The 19,182-nt window shown below is 63.4% G+C and overlaps 6 protein-coding genes across 6 annotated transcripts; 3 read left to right on the top strand and 3 right to left on the bottom strand.

The window, feature by feature from the left end:
• Window positions 1-8: 8 nt before the first annotated feature.
• On the bottom strand, window positions 9-2,528 carry CHLRE_06g260250v5 (uncharacterized protein). The gene is made up of 3 exons (XM_001696540.2): window positions 1,824-2,528; window positions 1,306-1,407; window positions 9-859 (listed from the first exon to the last, which is right to left on the bottom strand). Exons 1-3 carry the CDS (start codon window positions 2,049-2,051, stop codon window positions 185-187), a joined length of 1,005 nt encoding a protein of 334 aa, XP_001696592.1. The 5' UTR covers window positions 2,052-2,528; the 3' UTR covers window positions 9-184.
• A 384-nt stretch (window positions 2,529-2,912) lies between these two features.
• On the bottom strand, window positions 2,913-5,738 carry CHLRE_06g260200v5 (uncharacterized protein). Its single transcript, XM_043062781.1, has one exon. It carries the CDS (start codon window positions 5,339-5,341, stop codon window positions 4,406-4,408), a length of 936 nt encoding a protein of 311 aa, XP_042923487.1. The 5' UTR covers window positions 5,342-5,738; the 3' UTR covers window positions 2,913-4,405.
• Window positions 5,739-5,838: 100 nt separating this feature from the next.
• On the top strand, window positions 5,839-8,206 carry CHLRE_06g260150v5 (uncharacterized protein). The gene is made up of 7 exons (XM_043062780.1): window positions 5,839-5,931; window positions 6,243-6,324; window positions 6,470-6,513; window positions 6,714-6,897; window positions 6,998-7,121; window positions 7,369-7,445; window positions 7,585-8,206. The coding sequence occupies exons 1-7, from the start codon at window positions 5,867-5,869 to the stop codon at window positions 7,858-7,860; spliced, it is 852 nt and encodes a 283-aa protein (XP_042923486.1). The 5' UTR covers window positions 5,839-5,866; the 3' UTR covers window positions 7,861-8,206.
• A 132-nt stretch (window positions 8,207-8,338) lies between these two features.
• Window positions 8,339-10,724, top strand: CHLRE_06g260100v5 (uncharacterized protein). Its single transcript, XM_043062779.1, has 5 exons — window positions 8,339-8,518; window positions 8,605-8,724; window positions 8,808-9,261; window positions 9,485-9,719; window positions 9,923-10,724. Exons 1-5 carry the CDS (start codon window positions 8,408-8,410, stop codon window positions 10,086-10,088), a joined length of 1,086 nt encoding a protein of 361 aa, XP_042923485.1. The 5' UTR covers window positions 8,339-8,407; the 3' UTR covers window positions 10,089-10,724.
• Window positions 10,725-10,736: 12 nt separating this feature from the next.
• On the bottom strand, window positions 10,737-14,538 carry CHLRE_06g260050v5 (uncharacterized protein). The gene is made up of 6 exons (XM_043062778.1): window positions 14,074-14,538; window positions 13,882-13,913; window positions 13,153-13,533; window positions 12,458-12,857; window positions 11,342-12,273; window positions 10,737-11,121 (listed from the first exon to the last, which is right to left on the bottom strand). Exons 1-6 carry the CDS (start codon window positions 14,093-14,095, stop codon window positions 10,990-10,992), a joined length of 1,899 nt encoding a protein of 632 aa, XP_042923484.1. The 5' UTR covers window positions 14,096-14,538; the 3' UTR covers window positions 10,737-10,989.
• A 163-nt stretch (window positions 14,539-14,701) lies between these two features.
• On the top strand, window positions 14,702-19,018 carry CHLRE_06g260000v5 (uncharacterized protein). The gene is made up of 4 exons (XM_043062777.1): window positions 14,702-14,959; window positions 15,196-15,258; window positions 15,630-16,574; window positions 16,742-19,018. The coding sequence occupies exons 2-4, from the start codon at window positions 15,247-15,249 to the stop codon at window positions 18,158-18,160; spliced, it is 2,376 nt and encodes a 791-aa protein (XP_042923483.1). The 5' UTR covers window positions 14,702-14,959; window positions 15,196-15,246; the 3' UTR covers window positions 18,161-19,018.
• Window positions 19,019-19,182: the final 164 nt, after the last annotated feature.

Below are 19,182 nucleotides of genomic sequence, written 5' to 3'. Positions count from 1 at the left end.
TTGTAGATAATACAGATATATTACAGCATATCAACAGAACAGCTCCTGTAGCCGGCCGGCCTCATGCACCGGCACGTTCCCACGCCACGCGAACCCCGACCGCCAGCCCCGCCGCCCAACCTTCTCGCGCTCGCTCGCTTGCAAACCTAAGCCAGCACTTCCAACAGCATGAAGCGCGCAGAAATCAGTGCCGGTCGACCACCTTGATGGTCACAACGGCGCCTGGCGAGATGCGGTTGAGGCCGATGAAGATCCAGTACTTGAACAGCACGTCGATGATCACCGGCACCACGCCCACGAAGATCACGACGCCCTCCTCGCTGGGCTCGATCCCGTAGTGCCCCGCCACCAGCTCGATGAGGCCGTGCCAGCCCTCCTCCGAGTGGTAGCCCAGCAACGTGTCCGCCACCAGGATGATCAACACGGCCTTGGCAATGTCCGAGAGGCCGTAGAACAGGCGTGCCAGCGTGTTTTTCGTGGCTTCGCGGCTGCGCGTGGGCTGCGCGAGGATTCCGGCAAAGGTGGCGAAGGACACCGAGTCCGACACGGCGTTGATGAGGATGGTCTCGTTGTGGTGGCGCTCCTCCTCCTGCACCTCCGCCGCGAACTCGGCGAGATGCTCAAACATTTGCAGCTCCGTCATGGGCGGCGCGCGGCCGATGGCCATGTCCAGCCGCAGCCGCGTCTCCTCGATGTGCACCGCCTCCGCGCCCTCCACCTTTTGCATCTCGCTCAGCTCGAAGGCGTCCGGGTTGTTGCGCAGCGAGAAGTTGAGGATGGGGTCGGCCAGCGCGCGGCTGATGACGAAGCCGGTCACGAGCGGGATGCCGATCAGCCGCGCCACGTAACGCACCGCAATCTGTGTGTCGAGGAGCACACGGGAAAATAAGCGCAGTGGCAGGGCAGGCAGTTCCCGGCAGGAGCTGCGCGTGCCCGCAATAGTCTCAGCCCACCCCATCGACTGCCAGCCGTGCCCTCGCCTTGCAATCCCACTCCATTTATAACCGCCCACAAGCCCGCGTGCCCAGCTATGGAGGACCTGGCCCCGCCGCACATGGAAATGCCACTCATCCTAACGCCTACACACGCCAGCCACCAGCCTTGTGGTGCACCCTTCCCGCTCGCCACCAGACCCTCCCGGCAGGAGTCTGAGCCCCTCAGTACCGCCGCCACCGCCCTTACACCACCACACTCGGCCCGGTCTTCAAACCAATCGCGCCGCCTAGCTGTGTCCTTGCGCGTGTAGGCGTTTTCAGTGCCGAAACCTTCCCTTCCCTTGCCTGTGTAGAAACACACGGCACGCACCTGGCTCTCCTCCTTGTTGACCAGAGCCTCTCCCGTGATCATCTGCTCGCTACGCTCCTGATCCGGATCCAAGCCCTCGCGCACCGCATCCCAGTCCAGCAGCTGCAGGTCACAATCAGGTGAGGTGAGGGAAGGAAACAGTCAGACAGGCATCCGGCAGGCACGGTCGTGTGCGGTTGCAAGCCCCGAAAGGGCCCAACTGGGTCCTGCGGGCGAGCCAGATGCGCGGCCGTGCAACGACAGCTGCACGGGTCGACCAAAGCCAGGAAGGTCCCGATGGAGATAGCGGCCAGCTAGTTTGCGGTTAGCTGCAGCGGGTCCGCAAACCATCGCTGGCATCACTGGGGCCTGGGCGGCTGTGGTGCCCAGCTGTTGCCAGCGCGGCAGCTGCGTGCACGCACTTGCCTTCCTGGCAGCCCGTGCCCAAACCCGCCTCTCCCCTGCGCGCCCCGCTCTTCACCGCCCCCTGCTCCCACCCTTGCCTGCTTCGCCCCAACACCAGGCCCTGCTTCACTCACCGGCGTGATCCATTTGTCACGTGGCCCCGTGTTCTGCGTGAGCTTGCGGAACCGGTCCGCGCCCTCGTCCGCTATGCGGTCAACCTGGTTTGGCGAGTACCGCACGGACGGGTCCCAGTCCTCATACCAGCTCTGCGTCCCCCATTCCCCAACGCCCAGCTCCGCGCTACTCCTGCCTCCGGCCGGCCCCGGTGCTCCAGCGCCCGCGCGGCCAGAATCGGCCGGCATCGCGCCGTTTGCGCTGCCATCCGTCGGCAAGCCGAGCCGCCGTCGAACACGTAAGAGTTTCTCTGACAAGCTATCCGAGCTGCTCCCAGGCCCTGGACCTGCATTGCTGCCTCCTTGCGCGAGAATCACCCTGTGGTCCCGCGCAAGTCGAGGCCCCGGTCCGCAGTGGCGTCGCCGGTGCAGTAGCTGTGGTGCAGTGCCTAGAACTGGTGTACCAAATGCGGTCGCCATTTGGCCGGTAGACCTTTCAGTGCATTGAGTGCTGCTGCAAGAGTCGCTCCTTTGGCTATTGAGCTGCAGGCAACTCGCGATCGGTCAGCTTATGCACCAACGTTATCTGCTGAAGCCCACAAGAGGAAAGTGAGGGCGAGGTCGTCGCGCAACCTGAGTGATGGTGTGTGCAAGGTGACGCTTGGTGCGAGATTGGAGTTATGCAGCGTGCAGAAGTGGCACTGAAATGCGAGAACACAGCTTGTACAGCGCTCTGTTTGAGCGGGTATAAGCCGGAAAGTCCATCCGACAATACCCACCTACACGCACGCAAGTTTCTTGGCCCCGCCACCGCGCGGGGCCCCTCCTTCGGTTTTGGTTTCCCCTTTAAGCGGTCACGCCCGCTGCATTTTCTGATTTCCACCTTGAGCGACAGATGCTGATGGCCATATGTGTATACTGCGCCCTTGCATGGGCTTGCCCCTGTCAGCCCCTCAGTTCGCCATCGCACCCACTTGTCCCGCGAGCTTTCCCTGCGGACGGTGCTACCTGTCCCTGCCTGCAGTGCGGCATGCCGCTACGCCCCCGCGTCACTGTGCAGCATCCTAATCCGTTTCCTTGCCAGCACATTCGATTGCAGTTCCAATCCTGTTCACCTCATGATTACAGTGCCCAATGCCCGCCTTCGCAAATGGGCCAGCGCCACACACGTCACGAGTCATTTCATCCCCGTCGACAGCTTGCTGCTAGTGTTTCTCACCCGCAAACGGTACATCCACCGCCCAATGCGGATCATTGGCTTTCGCACAGTGTTCATTTGTAAATTGCGTTATGACTACTTGAGTCTTGCTGTACCGTACAGAAACACCATCGTACCTAGTCCCTTACGTCCTACGCCGCAGCCCCATGACCAGGGGCCGTGTCTACATCGCGCCTGGCACCACAGCGCGACCCTACCTAAGGAGGATGGGCAAGCAACGCCAGCGGAGATGACTGGCTGCTGCGAGCAAGCCGTCTCTGATTTGCTCCATCAGCTAGCGCCACAATCCACGTGTGGCCCCACCCGAACGCACCTGAGCACCATGGTTGTCACCGCGCATCCTACCTCGCCCCCGCAGCGCAAAGCTTTCCGGAATGTCACTTAGCTCGCTCTCCTGCACGACAACACCAGTATCAATACGTCCCAAGTAGTTTCACGACCAGGCCCTGATGCATCAAATTGGCAGATGTCCATATGGCTCGCCGTTTATTGCGCATCAGTGCGAAACCTCTCGCAACCAAGCCTCACCTTCTCACTGCAGCTGCGCACCACTGCAGCGCGAGTACCAACACGGTATACCAGCCGCGCAAACCATCTGACAAAACAAGACGCCCCATAGACTACTACGTTGCCCGACAGTGCTGCCCAATGGCTCCCAGCCACCCCCGCGTATCCTTGACACCCGACAAGCCCCCACACGCACTCAAATGCTGCCCCATGGCATCTTCCCCTTATCGCACAGGACCTTGCCCACGCCAGTCCGCGGTTCCTCCCGAACCTTATGCATGCGCTCTCGAGCGCGCGACAAACACATTACCAAGCTTGAGCCAGTAGTGCGGTGCGCAAGCCGCCGTAGCTCACCTTAATCCCCCACTCACTCCTCACTCCTTATGCATTGTCCATCAGCTAAGGCGTGCAAGCGGTTCTGTCTGGAACCAGCTGCACAGCGGCAGCGTTATGCTACGTACGCCCCCCCTGCATAGACTTGAGCGGCATGGGGCTCACTCCTGGAGGTGTAAGCTGCAACCCCAACACATGCGCGCTGCTACTTCGTTGCACTGGGCTTCCGACTGCATCCACAAGTACCACTGGCTGCCTGCGGCCCCGCGCAGGTCCACCCGTCATGCCGCCTCGCCTCACAAGGGCCCCATCCCATCTCACGGCGGTCACCACATCACGCCCGTTCTCGCCCATGTCGCCTCACCGCCACCTACCACCAGGGCTTGGCGCTCTCTGCGTCCCGGCAAGCCGCCAGCTCACCAAGTGTCCCACCCGCCAGCCGCGGCGGCAGCCGCATCCAACCCAACGCCCAGCTCCAACCCTCCCTCCTGCCTCCAGCCGCTAGCTGGCAAACAACGCGACCGGCTGTTGCTGCTGCACCGCTTTACGCCGGCAGGCTGCCCGAGGCCTTTGCGATGGACTGCGCCTCAAAGTAGCCAGTGATCTGGTCGCTGACCGCCCACACGATGGCCTGGCCGGGCGGGATGCGCAGCAGCCGCGGCAGCAGCCCCTTCCACATGGCCATAATGCCCTCCTCACGCGGGATGCGCATGAGCGCGTCAAAGAAGCCGCTGTAGCGGGTGCCACCGGAGGTCTTGGTCTGCGCCATGAGCCGCGTCTTGGCCACGTCAAAGGGCCCGGTGGCGATGGGGCCCAGCAGCGCCGCGAGGAAGCCGGAGGTCATGGACTGCGTGGGTGTGAGCATCTTGCCGTCGCCCTCGTGCTTGTCCCACAGGAACTTGTCGACGTTGTTCTTGGCCCAGAAGAGGCACATCTGGTTGGTGCCGTTGCGCAGCACCGTGGGCGTGCAGCCGGACCACATGCCGCGGATGCCCTCCTCCCGCAGCACTGTCAGCGCGCAGTTGATGGGGCCCTTATACTTGAGCTGCTCCTTTGCCATCCCCTTCTGCTGCTGCAGCCGGATCTTCACCACCTCGAACGGTGTCACGATCACCACCGCCTCCGTGATGCCGGCAAGGAAGCCCGCCAGCATGCGGCGCCCGTCCGTCAGCTTGCCGTTGTCGTCACGCAACATGGACTGGTAGACACTGTTGGAGCCCATGCGCAGCGCGTACTTGAGCGTGAGGTGCATGGCGAAGGGCGTGAGGCCCTTCCACAGCGCGGCAACGCCTTCCTCCTGGATGATGGTCTTGCCGCAGCCCCAGATGCCCTTGTACTTGCCCGCCTTGTCCAGCTGCAGGCGCGTCTTGATGACATCCATGGGCTGCAGCGCGCATGCTTCCGCCACGCCGCCGATAGAGCCGGCGAAGCCCTTGATGGCGGGGGAGACGTGGGGTTGCTTCTTCTTGTCGTCCGACATGGCTGCCACCGGTACCGATGCGTGCCCGCGGGTTTAGGGCTATGCAGCGCTGCGTGGCGGGCACGTTGCGCTGGAGGTAGGACGACGAGACTCAGCGGCCAACGGCTACGGCAGCATGCGGGGCAGCGTCCGGCGTCCGGCGTTCAATATACAGCTTGGCGACCGTCTGAAGCCGTTGGTCGCGCCGAACCGGCGGCGAGGTTGTAAAAGCCTTTGCAGCGAGCAAGGCGAGCTGCGCGCGAGTACTATCGTAGTCACTTGTTTGCGGTGTGCGAGGGCTTGCCCGATAAGTTCTACTGCACTAACACACGTGATTTGAAGGCGTGTTGGCTCAAGACGCACTTGCAACGGCAGGACCAAATGCAGGCACACCAAGTGATGTCTCACAACACAGAATGCGTGTCCAAGTTGACAAAAAGGCGACGACGACGTGCTGACTTGCGCTGCGATTGCACAATTGCATGGCGACCTTGCATACACAAAACTTGAGGGCCTGATCGCCAGAGGTATAATGGACTGCATTAGATGGCTTTCGCGACAGCTGAGCATTGGGAAGAGAGCACCGCCAGCGAAGCTGACCATCGTGACTGGTAAGCATTTGCAGGAAAAAAAGGGCAGCGGGTTTACATGGCCAGCTGTATGCAGTATAGTCCTTGAAGATGTTCACCACGTATCCTATCGCATTCTAGAACCCTAGGGTTGTGTGCGGCTCTTCCCGCCACTCCGTGGACATGCCGCGGGGCTCGCTTGACTCCTCGCCTCCCCACCAACCCTGCGCCCGCTCTCTGCACCCGCCCTCCTTTGCTACCGGGGCTACCGCTGGCAATCTAAGTTATGAGGCTAAATGCCTCACACAATACAGCGTTAACCTAGCGCTTCCGTGTGTGCCGGTGAATTGCAGGCTCTGCTCGTACTCAACCCTCCGCAAGATAGTGCTTGACCTCCTGAACCACTGGCCACCGCCACTGCCGAACATACTACTGGTGAGCAGGACGCGTATAGACGCAGGCCGGTGTTGACGCAACATCTCAGCGCACACAGCAGGCCTACCCTGGGGATGGGAGGGATGCGCACTTGCCCTTTGCCTCCATCGCGCCTACGCGTCCGGGATTACTTGGCCATTCGCAGGTCGGCACGGGCATCTCCACTTTCGCGGAGGATCTCTACGACAGGTGAGGATGCATTGATGTGGAGGGTCCAGCATGAGATAGTCTCGCCGCTTCAAGGGCCAATGGGGCGGCCGCATGCATTGGATTGCGCGGATGCGCTGTCAACGCGCTTCAGTCCATCCAGCTTCAAGCTTGCCGGGCCACTCCACACTGCGGTTCCCCCTACTCACATCCCACCCGCCCCACACCGCCCGTCCGCGTAGCGGCTTCAAGTACATCACCGTCCTAGACTTCGCGGCCAGCGCGGCAGAGGTCCACCGCCAGCGAGCCGCCCGCCCGGCGCGCACTGGGCTGCGGGTGGTGCAGCGCAGCGTTGACGAGGCGGAGTGGCCTGAGCTGGATGGCACGCCGGATGGTGGCCGGGAGTTCGGCATTGTGCTGGACAAGGTGGGGACCACAGAGGCTTGGGCGACGTACCGTATGGGCGTATGGGCTAGCTGGGGCCCCGGGCACAAGCTGTTCCCCCACGCCGCCTGCGGCCCCGCAGGGCGTCATGGATTGCTTGCTGACGGCACGGGACGGCATCGACCGCGCCGGTGCCGCCGTGGCCAACGTGTTCAGCCGTATGACCACACCCGGCGTTTGGATCTCCGTCTCTCACTCGCCGCCAGGTCAGACCTGTTCCTGCGTGCGTGAGGGCCGGCTCGCGAGCCCGCCACTGAGCAGGAGGCTATTCAAAGGGATTCGCTGCACTGTTTATCCTTCCAACGCACCACACTTCCAACTGACGCGCTGTGGCGCCCCACCGCGCCCCGCCGCTCACCACCGTATCACGCGCACACACACATGCATGCATGCAGGCCAGTGTTCCTTGTGCTCTTTAACACACACATGCATGCATGTGCTGGTCACCCCCAGGCCAGCGGCGCGACATGTACTGCATCACCGCCGCCTCAGCCGCCGGGCTCAGCCCCGTGTACTGGCACGAGTTCAAGGTGCGAGCGTCGTGTGGGGTGGGTGGTTGGGGTACAAACACTGGCATGGGGCTTTCAGGTGAGGTGGTGGCCCGTGTCTGGATGCGGCAGCACCACAAGGCTCGGTATGGTTCCTGGTGCCCCCATGCCGTGTACGCAGGTGAAGCGGGTGCGGCTGCCGGCGCTGGAGTACGCCGCGACCAGCACACTGCCGGGTCCGGAGCAGGTCGAGGACATGCCCGAAGCGGGCTTTAAGTTGTTGGCAACGCCCGACGGCACGGACCCACAGCCTCCCGGTGTGGCAGGCAGAACGGCCGCCGCCGGCGTTGGAGGCACAGCAGCGCATGGGGCGGCGCAAGGGCGGGCACAGCAAGGGGAGGCTGATGAACTGGATTTTCAGGAGGACGTTGCATACATTTACATGATGACCAAGTAAATCCCGAATCATTCATGGCATGTGCGGAGTCACAGTCGGGTGTGGCTTCAGGCATGAGGGATGCTGTGACACGACTTGCGCACATGCAGCTCCCCTTCACGCTGTGACACATGCTGGATCCCTCCGTAGCCCATCGGAGGACTGGTGAAGATTGCAGTTTATTCATGCACGGTGTATTTGAAGGTTGTTAAGCACCAGGACTTGATCGGGGCGGATTGTGATTGCTAGGCCAGCTTGCGGGCTTGCGTGGGCTGTAGCACGTGTCCGACTTGGCCACAGCTCAGCTGCGCAGCCCCGGGGTATCCCGGCTGTGGGGACCCGCGCCTTCCTGTAACGATGGGCTATTGCCACCTGCCCGTAAGCGTCAGGGAGACAGAGGTGTATGGGAGTAGCGTGCAGCCGGTCCCCCCTGCTGACGGGACGGATTTGGCCTGGCCCCATTCCGAAGCTGTTGCGGACCGTGCCTGACTCCTTAAAAGTCAGCCAAACAGCCTGCCAGAGCTTGTTCTTACCTTCCTCTACCAGTTCACTATTAGGTTTTGCAAAAATGAATCCGATTACTTGGCTTTGGGGCAAAATTAAAGCCCATGAGAAGGTGCACGTTGCCTGGTGTGTGACAGGTATTGTCGGATGCCTTATGCTCTATGGAGTCCTTCAGGTAAGCGCGCAGACAATGCTGATGACCTGGTCGACGGGTCAAGTTTGGATGCTGAGGCGACAGACGGCTCGCTGCACGCTCTGCAGGAGCGCATTATGACAATGCCTTTCGGAGAGGGCGCGGCAGCTGAGGTATTCAAGTACTCCCTTTTCCTGGTGCTGTGCAACCGCCTGACGACTTGCGCGGTCGCCATTGTCATGTTGGTGGTGAGTTCGCTTACCCCCAGCAGTCGCGTCTGACCGGCCTGTCGGCTGCACAACTGATCACCCTTCCTACATTATGCGTGCAGCACGATGGCAAGTACTCGGAGATTTACCCCGTGGCGCCTATCTGGACCTACTTCGCCGTGTCGCTGTCAAATGTGATCGCCACAACCTGCCAATACGAGGCACTCAAATACGTGTCTTTCCCGGTCCAGACCCTTGGGAAATGCGCGAAGATGCTGCCTGTGATGATCTGGGGTATCCTCATGCTGCGCAAGAAGTACAAGGCCGCGGACTGGGGTCTGGCACTGGTTATCACCTCCGGCTGCACGGTGTTCCTGCTGACGGGTGATGTGAAGTCCAAGGTTTCGGAGAGCCTGTGGCAGTCCAGCATCTATGGCCTGGCGCTGATGCTGGGCTACCTGGGCTTTGACGGCTTCACGTCGACGTTCCAGGACAAGCTGTTCAAGGGGTACAACATGACCACCTACAACCAGATGCTGTACACCACCATGTGCTCCTCCATTCTGAGCATGCTGGGTGAGAAGAGGCGCGGGTGTGTGCGCGCGGGCATGGGGTTGAGCCTCACTCGGTACAGCGCCCGCCGTTGGGGCCAGGGTGGGCGCAACGTGCTGAGCGTGCTGTGTCGGCCGCCATGCGCGCCGGAGTCCCCCCACCGGCCCGCCCTTTCCCCCAACCCCCTCGCCCTTCCGAAGCCCTAACCATCCAGCCCAACGCCACACGCTTCGTCTCCTTCCCTCAGGCCTGTTCTCCTCGGGCCAGCTGCCCCTGGCGTTCTCGTTCGTGAACCGCCACCCCGACGCACTGTCGTCTATGATGACACTGTCGGTGGCCGCCACCGTGGGTGCGCTGTTCATCTCCTACACCATCAAGACCTTCGGCGCGCTGGTGTTCGCCACCATCATGACCACCCGCCAGTTCCTGTCCATCCTGCTGTCCTGCATCCTGTTTGCGCACCCGCTCACCGGTGGCCAGTGGTGAGTGTGCGCGCCCGTGCGAGCCTGCCGGGATGGGAGCGGGCTGGGAGGTGGGGCGGACAGTGCAGGTGGTGGCGTGGCGTCGCCTCACCGTTGGAGGGTTGTCCCAGAGTCCCAGCCATGACGTGCGGTAGGGAGCAGCAACACTACGCAGTCACTGAGCCGCATTCATGTTCCCCCATGCATTGCCAATCTGCTTGCAGGCTGGGCTCGACCATGGTGTTCGGCGCCCTGTATTACCAGGGCTTTGCCAAGAAGGACGGCGGCAAGCACGGCGCCAAGACGGAGGCGCCCCCAAAGGACACTGAGCGCGGCGAGGCGGCCGCGCAGGAGGAGCCGCTGCTCGGCGGCAAGCAGGAGGAGAAGTGACTTGCACAACCGCTGCGCAACCGCCAACGTCTGTGACCACGTGAGGCTAGAGGGGGGGCCGCAGAGCGGTGTTGCGCGCCCCATGCAGCCCCATGGCGGCCCTTTCCTGGGCGCAGGTACGGTAGCCACGCGTCCATAGCGGTGCTCAGGGACCAAGGACACGAGTGCATGCTGACTTTTAGAAATCCCCGGACTAGATGACTGTTCATGTTTAGCTACTTGTTGGCCTAGTAATGCTTGGACGCCAGGGATACACCGCTCTGGATGCGCTGAGTGTATGTGGACGTGTTTTCATGCCGCATTAGGTCAATGCCGAGGACATTAGCAATGCTGCTGGAGGTGAATGTGATGGTGGATGTTTGTGGCCATATATCCGGCATCGACTGAGGAGTAGCAGGTGGCATGCGCGGCATAGAACGGCAGGCAGCACCTCAGCAGGTCCCAGGCGACATCCCCAGCGTGTGTCTGAACCTAGTGAGATGGTGTTGGGCAGGGGTGGTGTTGGGTGAGGCGGCCTGGCCGGACCTTGGCGGGCCAGCAGCCCAAGCGCCAAAGCGCAATGCGAAGGACTGGCTCGAATGTTTACACCAACGGACATTCATGGCCTTTCCATGAGCTGTACAATTCAAATGGCAACCAAGCCCGCCGGCGGTGATATTCAGCGGCAGCACCAGCATCCCTTTGCCTGACTTTGGCATTTATCCCACCCACGGCACACCAGCCAGACAGCCACTACGGTAGTTGCGTGCCAAGTCATCCGCAGCCTGGTGGTGGCGAGGCACGCCTCGGCCTGCCTCACATTCTCAGGCCTCACGCCTTCCCCAGGACCGCGCACCGTGTACTACTCGACAGCTCGATTGCAGCCCATTTGCACCTGACAGGCATACACAGCTCACAGCCTCTAAAGGTTGCGCAGCACGGCCATGGCCGACAGCACCTTGCGCGCCTCCCGCGCCTGGCACAGCACCGCGATCAGCCGCTGCCGGATGGAGCCGGCCTCCAGCAGCTCCTGCCGCGTGTCCCAGTCCGAGCCCTGCAGGACGAACACGTGCGGGCGGCGCTGAGATGTACAGACAAGCCGTGCCGCAGCTAGCGCGCTTGACCTTTGGTGACTCGCAAGCACCCCGGCGCAGTTGACGACATGCAGGCAGCGTCTGCGGCAATTGGTCCTGCGCGGCCGAATCCATGACATCGGCAATGTGGCGACATTACCTGCCCTAACTCTGCCCCATCCCTGCCTGGCTTCCACCCACCTCCACAAAGATGCCGGCCGCCGCATACGACAACCGCAGCGCGCGCCGCTCCAGTGGATACGCGGCTGGGGCGTACACGTCCAACCCCTCGCTGGCCTCATGCTGCAGCGGCTGCGCCGTGCCCTCCGCCTGCTTCACGCCATTCACCACGCCCACGCCCGGCACCTCCATCCGCGCCGGCCGATGGCCCCCTGCTGCTGCCCCTGCTAGTACTGCCGCCGCTTCACCATCTCCTCCTGCTGCGGAAGCAGCAGCCGTCGCCGCGCCGTCGCCGCCGACTGCCGCCGGCGCCGCGGCGGCCCGCATCTGTTCCTCCACCAGCTCGTCACTGGGGCGCAGCTGCAACAGCCCCAGCGGCAGGCCCAGGCGCCGCTGGTGTACGCGCGCGGTGAGCACCGCCAGCGCGTCCAGCTCCGCCCACAGCCGCGACTCCAGCAGCAGCAGGTCGTGCCGGGTGTTGCCCGTCAAGCCCTCCACCAGGTCCGCCGGCGGTGAGGGCGCCGGCGGCACCAGCTCCTGCTGCTGCTGCTGCTGGTGCGGCTCCTGAGGCTGTGGTTGGGAGGTGGACGTGGATGGGGACGGGGCTGGCGAGGAGGGTTCAGGCGGGTCGTCTAGGTCAACTGAGTCGAAGGATGTGGCGGCGGAGCCAAGGTCGGAGTCGCTACCCAGGCTCGCAAGGGCGGCTGCCACAGAGCCGGCCGAGCCAAACGTGCCAAGCGCCTGTGGTGGTGGCGGCGGCGGCGACTGCACCGGCTGTGCTGGTGGCGCTGCAGGAGCTGACGGCGCGGCAGGCGGCGCGGCGGGGAACAGCACTGCGGCGGCTTCCGCTGCGGCCGCAGCCTCGGCGGCTGTGTTGGCTGTGTGCGCCAGTGCTGCCAGGTCCCACCGCCCGACGACGGGTCCGTCCGGGAAGGGCACCACATTGAGCACGCCTGCGTGCGGGCATCCAACAGCAAGCATGGCGTTTGTTCGTGACCTGCACAAAGCTCCTCGACCAAATGAACCGCACAGCAGGATAAGGACGAGATAGGCACTGGCCAGCCGAGCGTGAAAATGCCCCAAAGGTTTGGAGCACAAACTCCGAAGCCCCGTCCCTGTTTCCAAACCTGTGCTCACCATGGTCCACCAGCTCTGTCACCAGGCGGCGTGTGTCCGCCGGCCCCTCCGTGCCCTCCATGGGCCCGCCCGGCCACCCCGCTGCCCGCACCGTGGCCAGCTCGTACGTCAGCCACGGCCAGCTGGCAGCCGTCGCCGCCGCCTCGGCCGCCGTGCGCGCCGCCGCAAGCACAGCCTCCACACCCATGCCCACACCCACGCCCGCACCCCCACCCGCAGCCGCACCAGGCGCGGAGCTGGGGCCCGCGGCCGAGCTCGCGCTAGAGTCGGCCGGCGGTGCCGCGGCTGCGTCCAGCGCCGCCGCCAGCGCGAGGCCGTGCTGCGCCTCCAGCAGCTCCTCCTCGTGCAGCACCACCGCCTCGGCGCGGGAGTAGGGCGTGGACTGCAGCGCGCGCACAACCTGCAACCGGCCAGGCGTGCGCGGGGTGGAAGGCGCGGGAGCGGGAGCGATTGGGATCGCCGCATTTTCGAGCAACAGGCAAGGCAGGCCCCTAAAAAGCCACAACTGTGCAGCAAAAGCAGGCGGTGTAGGGAGCGACGAGACGCCAACCCGGCGTCCCCACCAGGCAGCAGCCCCATTCGGCCACCCCGACCAGGACGCTCCCCGCCTGGCTACCCCAGCCCATCCCCGCTCCTTCCGCGCAGGCGCAATGCCCGCGCCCTAGACCCCAAAACGCGCATGCGCTGCCACCTACCCGTATCCTGGCAACGCCCGTGGCTATGACCATCAGCTTGCCGTCCTCGAGCCGCACCGCACGATTCACCTCCATCAGAACGCCCACATGCGGCGCACACGAGCCCTGCCTACACAGCTCCCACTCGGCGGCGCCCAGGTTCCGTGAGCCGCCCGGCAGCCGCACGTGTCCAAAGTACCAGGGGCCACAGGGCGACTGGGCGAACAGCGCGTCAAACATGTGCACGTAGAGGGGCGTGTGGATGTGCAGCAGCGACTGCTGCCCCACCAGCACGGTGCTGTCGGCGCGCCACAGCGGCAGGTCCAGCAGAGCGGCGCTGTGCGGCTCCGCGCTACGGCGGCTGGTGGCGGGCAGCGGCGGCGGCGGCGGCGCGGCGGCGCCCTGGGGTTGCGAGTGCGGCGTTGCATGGGAAGGTGCGGGTGTGCAGGATGGGGCGGGGCGGACACGTGGCGTGACAGGTATGGCAGGCAGAGCGGGCAGGGTAGGAGCCGACTGGTACTGGGCAGGACAACATGTTTTCAAGGTCCATATGCAGTGGTTGAAGTGGGCGGGTCGGTCAGTCTGTCCCCTGTGGCTGGCACTCCAGCGCGTACGCGCCGGGCGCGGCGACATGTCAGTGCGTCTAGGCCGTCCTCCCCCCCGGCCCCCGGCGCCGCATGCGGCCGTAGGCATTTCACAGAACACCCCACCCCACCCCCCCCAACGCACGGATGTGCCCGTGCTGTTTACCTTTGCACCGCCGCCATGTGGGTCGATGAGGTCTGTGCGGGGCCAGCGCGACATGGGGTCGGCGCGTTGTCAGCGTGGGGTAGCACGCAGCAGGTGTGCCCGGCTACCAAGCTTCCTTGCCTCAATTCAAGTTTCATCATTCGCTTGCAATTCCTACTCGTAAAGCTCCGTCCCAACAGTCCTACTGCTCACCCTTGTAGAAAAGTTTTGACATTGCCGCTGCTGCCTTGCGCGTTTGCGGATCAGTCCAGCCCGATGATCTACATTTGCATCTAGGTCTTGAACTAGCTTGAAAATGTTTCAGATGATTTCCAACAGCCAGCGTCGTCTTGGTGCATGGCCTCCCAAAGCCGGGGTTAGAGGACCAGCTATGAAATATAATTGAAGCACAAGTCATGTCCATAAACAAAGTTGCTCACTAGAGGCGCGCTGGCAAGGAAATGGTTTCAAATGTCCCGCATGGCGCCCGCCCCCTTGCTGGCCCGCCGCGACTTTCCCTCTCCCCTAGTCCTCCGTCACCTTTACGCCACCAGTCAGTCCAATGTGCTTCAGTTGTTCTGAAGCTTGGCATGCGAAGCGGCGGAAGAGCCCGGAGAAAGGTTTCCGCGGCTTCACACTGCTGCCTGTTTGGGATGGTAAGACATTCTCAAACAGTCCTGGAAGGTTGGCACTGAACTGCAAACCGTGTGACTGGAGTCTGCAAGACCTTCCGTCGGAATAGAAACGACCGGGCCAGTTTACGAGGCAGCCGTACATCCGCGGTTCTCGTGCTGGCCTAAGGCTAAGCCCCCACAGCGCTCACTATATAGAATCAATACTACGAATTCACGAGCATACTTGCAATACACATTAACAACCACTCGCCTCCAAACTCGCGTCCTGTTAACTCCACAGTCGGTTTAAAGTTCCCTGTTTCTCCGGTGCCTGCATATAGGTGGCGTGGCTTCTATAGCTTCTATACTGCCTACGGTGTGAACACAGAACAAGCGCAAGGAAGTAGTGTAGCTTCCGCTCGCGTCTGCTCAACACAGCACTGTGTCTCACGGTCTCCAGCTGGCGTGAATCCATATCTTCGGTGGTAAGCTTTGCTGGTGGCACCGCTTAAAGCCCCTGTCTGTTTGCGACGACTGGCCTGCACCCAAATTTGGCGCGCTGGAGGCGTTCCGCCACACCCTGTACTTCGTGCACCGATTATTATACGCTGTTTGCTGTTATGTCTGGGGGGCTAGTCAGAGGGCGTGGAAACGGCTGTCTAGGAGCGCTCATTGAGGCGGGCGCTGAGGTGTCTTTCCCCCCGCCCCGGGCTTTCCACAGGCTCCATCCTCTAGGAGCTGAAGCTTCACAGTGCAGGACACTGCAGCAGCTATGGCTTTCTCGGTAAGGGGTGAGCTAGCGATACATAGTCACTACGACTGCACGGCTCACCGGGTCGAACCCGAACGCCGTGTTCGCGGCGGCAAACCGGGAGTCGGCCTCAGAATTTGCATTGAGGAGAAAGCACATACGGTCCTGCTACCGCGCCTGTCGGACTCCTTAGCTAACGGGAGCCCGCCATCGCTCAATCAACTCACCCAAATGCTACCGCGCTAGCGGCAACGTTCCGCGTAGATTCTACGAACCACGTACGCGCGTCGTAGACAGACTACCGGTCCTTTATTTAGCCATGCCGAGGACTTGTGCGTTTGCGTCACTCCGCACTTCAACAGTTGCACTCAGTTCGCGTCCGACCCCCGATGCGCCCGCAACAGGCGCTTGACGCCCTGGCTACGGTTTGCACAGCGGAGCTACAGTCCGAGAAGAAGAATGCAAATACAAACCGAAAGCGAACGGCTCTCGCGGCGCAGTTCGAGGAGCCGGGCTTTGGCGACCTGACAATGCGGGGCCTGACAACCGTAGAGCTGACGCCTGAGCCGTGCCTTCCCAACAGCGCCCCGTTCGCGCCGTTTACTGTTGGCACAGCCCAGCCATCTCCCGCTCGGCCTGCATTCGTGAGTGAGCCGGGTGCTACGGTGCTGCCACTGGCTCCCGCTTCCGCCCAGAAGATGGCGACGCCGTTGATGCGGTTGTCACCGCCGGCCGCCGCGACGCCTCTTGACGACGCGTGGGCACTGCCCACCGCCAAGCGTCGCGGAGTTGTCTCCGCAGGCGGTGTGCCTGCGGCGCTGCCCATGGGGCTCGGCCCTCACTACGTACCCAGCTCCGCCAGGAGCCCCGCCGATGTACGACTGCTGGTCGCGCCGCAGCCAAGCGTGGACGTCCGGGAGCTCGGGGGGGCGCTGGGCCTGCCTGAGCGGACGCCACTGGCCGGCCGGCCGCAGCCCATGCGCGCGCTTTCGCCCGCTGGCGCGGCCTGGCAGCACCCGACAGCGCTGCGCGTCAGCCCCACCGGCTCCGGCGCGTCCGATGGCCCGTGCTTCCTGGCCGTCGGCGCGGACGTGTCTGGCGCCGCCGCTGCCGTCAGGCCGGCGGCAGACAGGCGCACCCGTAGCACCCCGTGCAGCCCCAGCCCCAGTCCCAGCGCTGCCGGCACGGACTCGGAGTCGGAGCAGCAGCTGCTGGAGGACCCGGCGGCATGCGTGTCGCGCGTCGTGCAGTCTCCCTCCAAGGGTGGGCCGGGCCTGCTGGAGAAGATGAAGTTGGCGCAAGTGCTGCTGACGCACCGCGAAGCACTCAACCCGGAGCAGGTCCAGATGGTGAGTGTAGCTCCGTGCATGAGTGGCATGTCATGTACTTGCCGAGACCCTCACACCATAAGGGAACCAGTTGCCATAGGATTTCCGGCTGCACCAGTCTTTGATGCCCCCCAACACCCTCCGCTTACCTCCCTCGCCTCATGCTCGCCCTGCCCTCGCCGCCCCAGGTTGTCCAGCACCTGTCCAGCGTGCTCCAGTCCGCAGACGCGCAGCAGCTGGCGCGCCAAGTTGCCGCACAGCAGCTCCGGCCCCACCACCAGCACCACCAGGACCTCGCCGACGCCAGGCACCAAGGCGCGCGCCAGCCCACGTCCGAGCGGCGGCTCAGCGCCGCCGCCGGTTGCGGCGCCTTGCCCATCAAAGTTTCCGACGAGGCCATTGCCGCGGCTGCAGCGGGCCTTACGAGCGCTGGCCACGGCCCTGCGCGCGGCGCGGCAAGTAGCAGCAGCAGCCACACGCACGGCAGCGAGCACGGCGAGCCTCCGCGCGCCACGGCTTCCTCGTCCCCTACTGCTGCTGCGGCTCTCAGCAGGGCGCACCCATCCACTGCCCTGCACCTGGCGGCTCTGCGCCTGCGGTCGGTGCAGCGCTGCGGCAGCCACGAGGACGAGGAGGTGGTGCTGGGTCGGGCGGCCGCCGGCTGCGGCGGTGTGGCGCGTGGGCTGCTTCACAGCAACAGCAGGGAGTGCAACCACAACGACGACGTTGCCAACCTGTGTCATGTGCTGCCGCCTCGCTTCGTCAGTACCGCCGCCTCCGGCGCCTCCTCGCTGCAGTCGCGGCTGCCGCGGTGCTCCTCGTCAGAGCTGCACGTGCACCTGAGCGCGCAGCAGCTGCCCACACCCAGCGCACCCTCACCAGCGGCCTCGCTGTCGCCGGAGCTGCAGTACCCACAGCTGCACTCGCAGCAGCAGGTGCTGCATCCGGGCGCCACGGCCTGGCCACGGCGCAGCAGCCACGGCATGACTGACACCCCCGCGGACAGGGTGCATGATGGCGCTGGTCAGGCCGACGCGCTGCTAGCGGCACTCGCGGCGCGCGCCGCCGCCGGCGGCAGGGCGCTCGGCGGCACCGGAGCAGCCTACAATGCTCTAGACTCGGCCGCGATGCTGCAGCGCCTGCAGGCCCAGCACGCACAGCTACGCGCGCGGCCGCACCAGGCCGCTGGCCAGCAGCCGCAGCCCCAGCCCCCGCAGCGCCAGCCACAGCACCAGCAGCGCCAGCCACAGCACCACCAGCAGCAGTACCAGCAGCACCAACGCCCGCAGCAGCACCATCCTCTGCATGGCGGCGTCACCTCTCCGGCACCGCAGCTGCAGCACGCGCTGCGCTGGGGCGCGCGTGAGGCCGCCCCCGCACCCGCGGCGCTATCGCTGTTGACCGCGGTGCAACTGCAGCATGCGCGCCGCGTTGGCGCTGGGGTGGGTGCTGGCGCTGCCACCGGCGCGGACGGCTATGTGGTCATCTCGCGGCAGGGCATGCACCGCAGCGGCGTCCGCGGTGCCATGCTGGGGGCCCCTGAGGGCTTCAGTGACAGCAAGGCAGCGCCTGCCGCGGGCGGTCTGGGCTACATGCTGAGTCACTGAACCCCGCAATCAAATCTCGACAACCAGGGATTAATTTTGAATTAGGTGGGTGGGAAGGGTGGGGGGGGCCGCCTCACAAGTGTTTGGCTCGTGGGGTTGAAGTGGCGTCTGTGTTTGTTCGCTTTTCCGTACCGTATGTGCGTTGCTGTATTCAGCGTTGTCAGGTGGCGGTGGAAAGTAATGGACACATTGTCCGTAACAGTAGCTTCCTGAGCCTACGGACGAGCGGGATATGGGTTTTGCTGTACCAACGACAACAGCTGTGGGACCGTGTGTGTGCCTGATCCCCACTGTTAAACATCACTTGTTTGTGCGGGATATGTATGCCATGGTGGCATGGAATGCCTTGACAATCGAGTGAATGTGGTACAAACGTCTGTGCATGGCAATGCCTTTCAAATGGAGTTCATGAAAGCAGTGATGGGACTGATTCCCGAGAGCCCGAGTGTGAGAGGTTGCGAGTTCCTTACTGACGACGCGTGGAGACTGCTCACACATGGTTATACCTTTTCAGCCGTTTGGTGCAGAGAGCTGTTCCGTTGTTTTGTAGTACGATACGTGCAGGGGTGTTGGGGTTCTATTGCAGCCCAGTCTGGGCCATCAGTCTGCACCAGGACCGTGGCCGACCGGCCTTGCCATAACGAAGATGTATCGCCTGAATTCTTGTGAACCGCAAGCGACTGTTGCCCTTGAGAAGGTGTTCGTTTGCACTGCATTCTCAAGCTGAGGCGCCGTATCCTGGACAGGCGTCCATACATGGCGGCCCTGACAAGGTGGCCTGATTACTGCCGCCGTCCATTGAATGGCGCGGCGTGGGACACGCCGGTCACGCATGGACTGATGTAATATTACAGTGCCCTCCATACCCCCACGGTATTAGGGCCATCCGTGGCTCTCGCCAACACCGCGTCCCCGCGTGTGGGGACGCCGAAGCAATGTGTTGAGTTTGTGCCTGGAACAGACAACCGCTCAGGACGGTGTAAGAGGGCTAGCGCTAAGACAGGATCAACCTATCTAGCTCC

The sequence above is a fragment of the Chlamydomonas reinhardtii genome, chromosome 6, assembly GCF_000002595.2.
Source record: "Chlamydomonas reinhardtii strain CC-503 cw92 mt+ chromosome 6, whole genome shotgun sequence".
Taxonomy (NCBI): Eukaryota; Viridiplantae; Chlorophyta; class Chlorophyceae; order Chlamydomonadales; family Chlamydomonadaceae; genus Chlamydomonas; species Chlamydomonas reinhardtii.
Note: the sequence above shows the minus strand (reverse complement) of the source record. Positions and strands in the feature narration are given on the sequence as shown.